Source organism: Eufriesea mexicana, unplaced genomic scaffold (assembly GCF_001483705.2).
Source record: "Eufriesea mexicana isolate 0111107269 unplaced genomic scaffold, ASM148370v2 scaffold5394, whole genome shotgun sequence".
NCBI classification, from domain to species: domain Eukaryota; kingdom Metazoa; phylum Arthropoda; class Insecta; order Hymenoptera; family Apidae; genus Eufriesea; species Eufriesea mexicana.
This window is the reverse complement of record NW_016913324.1, coordinates 700,378-707,949: the sequence shown is the minus strand read 5'-3', so window position 1 is coordinate 707,949 and position 7,572 is coordinate 700,378. Positions and strand designations below refer to the sequence as shown.

At 43.5% G+C, this 7,572-nt stretch overlaps 1 protein-coding gene across 1 annotated transcript; it reads left to right on the top strand.

Annotated features, from left to right (window-relative positions):
• Positions 1 to 784: 784 nt before the first annotated feature.
• LOC108552040 (uncharacterized) lies at positions 785 to 2,202 on the top strand (the record flags this gene model as incomplete). Its single annotated transcript, XM_017906415.1, has 3 exons — positions 785 to 1,060; positions 1,254 to 1,451; positions 1,791 to 2,202. Coding segments are annotated over 3 exons (597 nt in total), but the record flags the coding sequence as incomplete, so codon positions are not given.
• Positions 2,203 to 7,572: the final 5,370 nt, after the last annotated feature.

The window sequence follows — 7,572 nt, the reverse complement described above, 5'->3', positions numbered from 1 at the left end:
TTGATCTACGCGGCGGATTGACAAAGAAGGCCCATTAACTGTTAAAAAGGACAGCTCGAAGAACGGACGACAGAGTTTGACGAGAGCAGAGTGTGGTAGGACGAAAGAATATCGTGTCCAACGGAGTAAAGGAGTAAAGGACATCAAGGAATAGACTTATTTAACCCTTTCAATACGGAGGAGCAAACCGTAGTTATACATTCGTGGTATAAGGAAATTTCCCACAAGAGTGGTTGCGCTGTATGCCAGCGTAAGCCAAGAAAACGTGTTTTGCGATATTCATAGAAATCTCGAGGGTGATTCGCACAAAACTTTTCATTCGGACCGCGACAGTTATCGGTGACGTTTCGTGGATGCCGTCAATAGGTGACAGTGGTACCCAGAGAACGTTTCATGGCCTCTGCCAATGGGCAGCAGTAGTACCGAAAGGGTTAACGCGTTAAACGCCACACCGGTTTTAAGCGCTGCTTAGTTCACGTCACAGTTAGCCGTCAAGTGGGTCCTTTAGGCCGTATAGACCGACGAGGCTTGAACGGAAAGTCTGGCGCCGGTTCCTAGGGTCCGTCGTGGCGTTTAACGTGGTATCTCAGCTCCCTCTTCTTCTCCCCTTAATCTCCTTCGTATCCTTCTCTACGCGTTCCAATTGTTAACACTGTCCCTTCATCGATTATCCGCTGAAATGGACGATTTGTCTTTGTCACCAAACGTTAATGTCGAGGCAATTGGTAACGATCGTCTTTTCGTTGCAGACACAAAGCAAGACGCGAAGTGGAAGCAGTTAAGAGACAAGGAGCTAGAGGGTAAAATGGAGAAGAAGCATTTCGAGAAGGAAGGGGAGAAGGAGAGCGATACCGAGCAGGAGGATGAGAACGCGGAGGAAGTGGAGGAGCACAACGCGAGCGGGCAGGACATTCAGCGACCGATGAGTCAGCTGCAATTGACCGCGGATAATTCGTCGAATTTAAAGTCACCGAAATTTGACTCGAACAACCTGATGGTGAGGAACGAACAAGCCATACCGAGCTCCCCTCCTCCCTCTTACGAGCACGTTATCGAACAGGTGAAGATCTGGGTTAACCTAACTGAATAAAGAGCTAACTCGTTTCGTTCTGTTCGATCGTCGTAGCATGGAAATAATCGATTGGCAGTATTTCGTAGAAAATCTTGGTCGCAGTATTCGTTGAGATTTCGGAAGAATAACATTGGCAGGTCTCCTTTCGGGGCTTCCTCTTTATATCCCGATGTAATTTTAGACGCGGATGGAGCACGCAGCCGAGGTGCAGAAGTACGAGGCAGGGAAGAACGCCGGGAACGACGCGTCTGGCGAAGATAATAGAACAAAAGCGCCCAAGATCCTTCACAAGTCGAGCAAAGAGTTGTACAGAGCGGTGGCGAAACAGTGGGGCATCACTTGCAAGATGAGCGACCACTGCAGATGCTTGGACTGTCAGGTAGCTTGTCCTTGCACTCGTGGAATATCGAATGCAGCGTCTTTTCAACGTCCTACGGACACTCTGACCTTTTTCAAAGCGATACGTGCACCGTGCAATTGTCATCCTACCCGAGAACACCTCTGCCTTGCTTTTATTCCAAAAATTCCTCCCATTCTTGCTTCTTCCTCACTCCCATTGCTGCGTGGGAGCAACGATATTTCCCAATGCAAAGATATTCCATCGGTGGCTATATTTAAAAATAGATCGGCGAATAGCGGCTGAATAAATTGCGCAAAATTTATTCGAGTAATTTTTAAATTAAAGAATTATTCGAAAGTTGAAGAATTTTGTTTGCAGAGCTGTTACTTCGACTGCGAGTACGACAAGAACGAGCACCAGAAGACTGACGGTGGTCTCGGCGCAGGCACGCCGATGTTCATTTCCGAGGTGATGCAGGGTTCCGGTTGCGTGCTGCTCTAAGACACCGGAAGCGGCCATCCGCGATGACGACAGTCCTCGCCGTGCTTCCGCTGGGAGCAAAGATTCACGTGATTGCGCACAAACCAAGCTGACTGTTTCCTCATGGACCGACAACCACGAATCAGCGAGAGTACTTTATCGACCGTTGTCCTTTGACACTTTGCGCCGAAACCAGCAGCCAGCCGAATATATAAACCTTTGTAATCGAAAGATACGTGTATGTGGTTGTTCGTGAATTTTCGTCTGGTAATTGTCCAAATAATCACCGTTCAAATCGGGATAATTCTAACGCGGCTACTTCGAATAATATACAACTCCAATACGATTCCACGCGATTTTCCGGGTTTTCGCAGATCGTCGGAAATCGGGAATGCAAATTGCGAGAATTTTTCCATGGAATCATTGCGAAAGATGGAATTCGCGAAGAAATTCGTTCCATAGAAAAGAGAAAGAGAGTTTGCTTTTAACAATCACGGATGAAATTTTGTGAGGACGGGATCTCGTAATGGCCGCCGTCCTCGTTGAGAGATATTTTCGATAACGCAGTGTGCTTTAACAAAGAAGTTACTAAGGGAAGCGTCGAAGAAAGATTTCAACTTGTCAATTGTATTTTACTCGTTGCATTTTCACTCGGTGGTTAGACGATTGGCAAACGCTCGACCAATTTGTACAATAGACATAGCGTTTAAGCGACCTCGCTGTTGAGATTGTTCAAAATTATCCACGTCTGTTTGAAACGGTACCGAAGTTGTCAACGTTGACAGGGTTTTGCGGTGCCGTGTTGCTCATAGATCATGTATGTCTAATCTCCCCAGATCCTCGATCAGCTCGATTAACCGGACCAATTTGCGATCGGTGGGATTCCCCTGGATCCTAACTCGACCTTGTCGAAAAATGTTCCCTCCCCATCGTCGGTGGGGTTTTATCGATGAAATGGTTACCAATCGTCTGGGGAAATGACAGAAGAGTAAACGTTAGCGTAAATGTTAGCCGTGTCGTATAACGCAGTGTATAAATAATCGGCATACTGTCTCGAAATCTCGATTGTAAATGACCACTTGTTGCCCCGTTTGATCGACTCGCTGCTAGTTGCTCGAGGAATGAGACGAATCGATCGAGGAATTCCGTAGGATTCTCTTCTCATGGAAGATGAAAGTTTCTCTCTGTCTTTCGTAGATTAAACGCGAATTTTTACCAGCTACTTTTACTACGATTTGTATCTTTGGACAACGATGAACGGGCCTATTGTTTCACCATTTGCCGCCGTTTCTACACGTAAAATGGCGCTTCTAACGAATATATTTCAAACGACGAGGATATTTCACCGGGTTTTCTTGTATCTTCTGTCTCAACGGATCCGCGATGCTGCTCGAAGAAACATGCGAATAGGATGATAAGTTGCATAATATCTACTCTTTGCTATACGACTATTATCGACCAGTAACTTTAAGTAGAGAAAGAGTTGTTTATCGTATTAACCCTTTCGCTACTACGGGTGACTATAGTCATCGGCCATGAGACGCCATCTACGCACGATGGGTGACTATAGTCCACAAAATTGTCACAAAAATTGAGTAGAAAATTAAAACAAGTGCTACCGTTTCGCTTAGCTCTCTTCGCAAGGAATTGCAAACTTTATTGCGATGGTCAGTTTTTCCTCTTCTTTTTTTCTTCAAAAAATTTGCTCTTTTTCTTCAAAAGACCGAATGCTAAGGATCGTAACGTTTCCATCTTTGACACGTCGCTTCGTTCTACAGGAGAGAGTTGACCGTGGCGAAAGGGTTAATATTGACTTCACACGGAACACGAGAAGACACTCGCTCAGGCAAATATCGGGTCACGTGGTACCGTGCACTTCCGGTACCGCGCTCTGCAGCCATTGCCCGCGAAGATGCGACGTTAGGCGAGCTTTTACGACGAAGAATCGTAACACACTGGCACAGTGCGATTACGGCGATCTCGTTCCTCGAGAGAGAAATAAAAAGCCTATCGATCGAACGGCCCCTGTCGATTCTTCCGTGCGACAAATCGCGCGTAGCTAGATGTGTAATTAACGATTGTAATTTACACGGATTTCCCGCGGTACGCGTCCGAGGGAATCGAAACTCGAAACACATGAAAGTATTATAGATCGAGCATCGAATACGCGTATTCAATGCTGTCTCGTTTGCATCTTTGTTCGCGACACAGACATCCATTTCCGTTCCACAAACTCTGAATAATTTCGTCCTTTTCGTTGTGTTCCGTTGAAATCGCTTGATGCCGATAATCTCGGTTCCATTTCGATCATTTCCTGCTCCGTTGAACGATCGATTTATGATCCAGCTGTTTGGAAGAGAGGAATTTCTCGAAATATATATCCCTCTCCCGATTTTTACACTCTGTTCTTTATTATATTCTAATTAACGCATGAAGGGTAAAGTTACAAAGAAAATTTTCGATTTTGAATATCTCGAAGTATAGTTAGACAGGCCTCTCTTCCAAAGAGCTTCTCGATTACGTGGTTTCATCGTTTATAGATAGTTACGCGTATTACCGTACGTCGCTGTTATTATTTATTCATAGTCTATCTATCGATAGTCGAGATATCCAGAGAATAGAGTGTAACAACGTTCTCGAGACTCGGTAGACTCTGTTCCGTCGTCGAAAGCGGCCATTTATGCGATTTATTCCGAGTTGGCTCGCTAACGTAGTTCACCTAGCGATTCCAAACGCCGTCGATTGTAAAATTCGATTTTAACCGCTCGCCGAGGCCGATCCTCGGCCTTTCGAGATGGCCGCCGCGGCCATTTTGTCGTCGTTCTTTCGAGGACTCTATCGTGACGTCGCGGCTAGATTCAGCAGCGGGACGATAGACGAGAGGAATCCCGACGTGCACGATCGCTGGACGTCGATCGTGTCAATCAGAAACATAATACAGTACCTGCCTATACACTTGTCTTTTCAAGATACTGTTGTTCAAGATACGACTCCTTTTGTAACCCTCGCGCCGAAGTAAACGCGAACAATGAACGCGCGTGAACAGCCGATCCCTCCCGCCATTGCCAAATCTGTTTTTCTATCGGTGAAGAAGCACCATTTTGTACGACAAACGCGCCATCTCCTTCTCCCTGCATGTTCTAAAGCGCGACTCGCGTTTCGAGAGAACTTTGTTCCATTTTGCACCACATTGTACACCTCTTTTGACCCTTTAACGGTGGAATCTCGCTTATTAGGACGAATATACTCGTGAAAAATAGAGTAAACGAAGCTCTGTGAGTTTGAGACATTTTATCTTCGTTCCTTTGTTCCGATGGAAGATGTATAGTTTACAGTCTTCTTCGAAAATTTCATTTTTATAGCAAACGGAGATTTATTTTTCCACGTGACGAGTGTAGTCGTCGTGAGAAATTATTTTCTCGTGACGAATATACTCGTCAGACATCGTTAAAGGGTTAATACTGAACCTATCACGATTAAACGACCGTTTAAACGATCGATCCCTAACTCAAACTATGAGAATCAAAGAAAAATCGGTTAAACTATTATGAGAACAATTGTGACACTAAATGGCGAAAGTAATGACGTTAAATGGAGAATTTTTATTTAACCACTTGCGCTGACAAGAAATTCACAGACACGAGTCCAGTGTTTCTGTGAAAATTGCCTGATCACGTGTATACCACGTTGTTGGCGATTCTGCGACGAAAATATTACACGTGCGCGACACGTCTTTCCAGCGCAAGTGGTTAAAACGAATGAGGACTGTCATTTAGGTCGTCGTAGGTTTAGTATTAACCCCTTGCACTCGAGAAGCAACCCTCAGCCGGCATTTAATCGAATTCTTAAAATAGATGTTAATTAATATATAAAATTTAAAATTAGCCAACGATACGTGGAATGTTGAACTGAAATAATTCTACGTCTTAATTCATATACGATTTCTTATTTACCGTTTTAAAAATATCGTTCACTTCATGGCAGAAAGTTTTCGAATTATTATTTCTCTGTAACGAAAAGGTCGCCGAGTGTAAAGGGTTAAGAAACGTGGAAACGAACGCTGCCTTTCGTGATAATATGGTAATTATTTTAGATCAGAAATATACGACTCTCGGAAAAATAATTTCCCTAGTTTTCCTAATTTTCATTCTTTTCGAGGAACGAAGTATTCGAAAGATACGAAAAAGAAGAAGAATTTGGTGAAGTAAAAAATTAATACCGATCATTTACTATAGTTTACGATTTTATCTTTACTAATGCGTGATGAAAGGGAACACGGTATTTCGAGGACGCGAACGACCTGTCGCGCAAATAGCATAATTTCACTACACCACTCTATCATTTTTACCTGTACACGCTGCACGCGTTTCATTTGTGATTAATCGACTCCCCGCGAAGCTTGCGTATGAGTGTGGAGAGGGGCGATGTAGACGTCGAAACAAGAGAAAATATGAAAAATAAAAAAAGAGAGAATAAAAGAAAACGAGAGCGAGCGAGAGAGAGAGAGAGAGAGAGAGAGAGAGAGAGAGAGGAGAAAACGAGAGATGCGTGTATAGTATTTTTCTGGACCGCGGAATTTTCATTAACGTCGTCGTCGGATCCATGGATGACAAGAATTATAACGATATTGTAATCTCTACTATATAGTATATTCATGATATATGTAACATTGTAATAATCGTAAAAATTGTAACTATTGTGGATATACGCTAATATAAACGCGTAATACGATAATCGAAGAGTTCGAGTAAAAACGATCCTCGTCAATTTTCCTGAATTTCTACTCTACTCTTTAATATCGCAATCATGCTAGTTGGAAATCGTCATTGCAACGATGAAATAAATAATTACGAAAAATTTCCTTCATCCCGATGCAAGAAAAATTCACTGGTGATGGAGTATGTTATTTTCCGTCTCTCCCTTCGAAAAATCGAGAAAATTGCCGGGGTTATTTTTAATATACGAACTCTTTAATTACACATTAAGTAAACGAGATACGTATTATCGTTGAAGAAAGAGAAATATATTATTAAGAGAGACGAACAATCTAAGGATATAATTACATACAGAAATCCAGCCGTATTTTGAGACTTCTGAAACGACCTGCAGACCTTGGAATCCAGGATATCGCGAAGAAGAGGATCGCAAGAAGGATGGTAGGACTGTTGTAAAACGTCAATTCCCTCGCAGCAAGGCGTACACCGTCGTGTACAACCCTGATACTCCACGATTAGCGTGTAAGTCGCAGTCTCGATGGCGGACGCGACGTCTGTTCAGATTTTTTATATCCAAACGTATTTATGCATTCGTCGCGTGTCGAGTATCGTCTCGATACGGGGAAGAGAAGATTTTCGCTTTTTCCTTTCTGCGAGTGGGGGGGATTTTAACAAGCATGAAACTGTACCGTCTCGTAGCCTAACGAGCACGTCCGCTAGCTCGTGCATGTGTTGTGCTCGCGCGTGTATACATGTCGTTTATTTCGCGTATGTACGTCGTATAGAGAGTAAAGAGAGCGATCGCCTGATGATGCGTCGTTCCATAGAGAATATTGACTGTAAAACTCGATGTATTCTGGTAAATTCGCACCAATAAAAAGTGGCCTAAAGAACACTTGTCTTTCGCTACCCTCTGCGTTTATGCCAAACCTAAATTCTCAGAAAGTTTCTTGCAAATTTCCCTA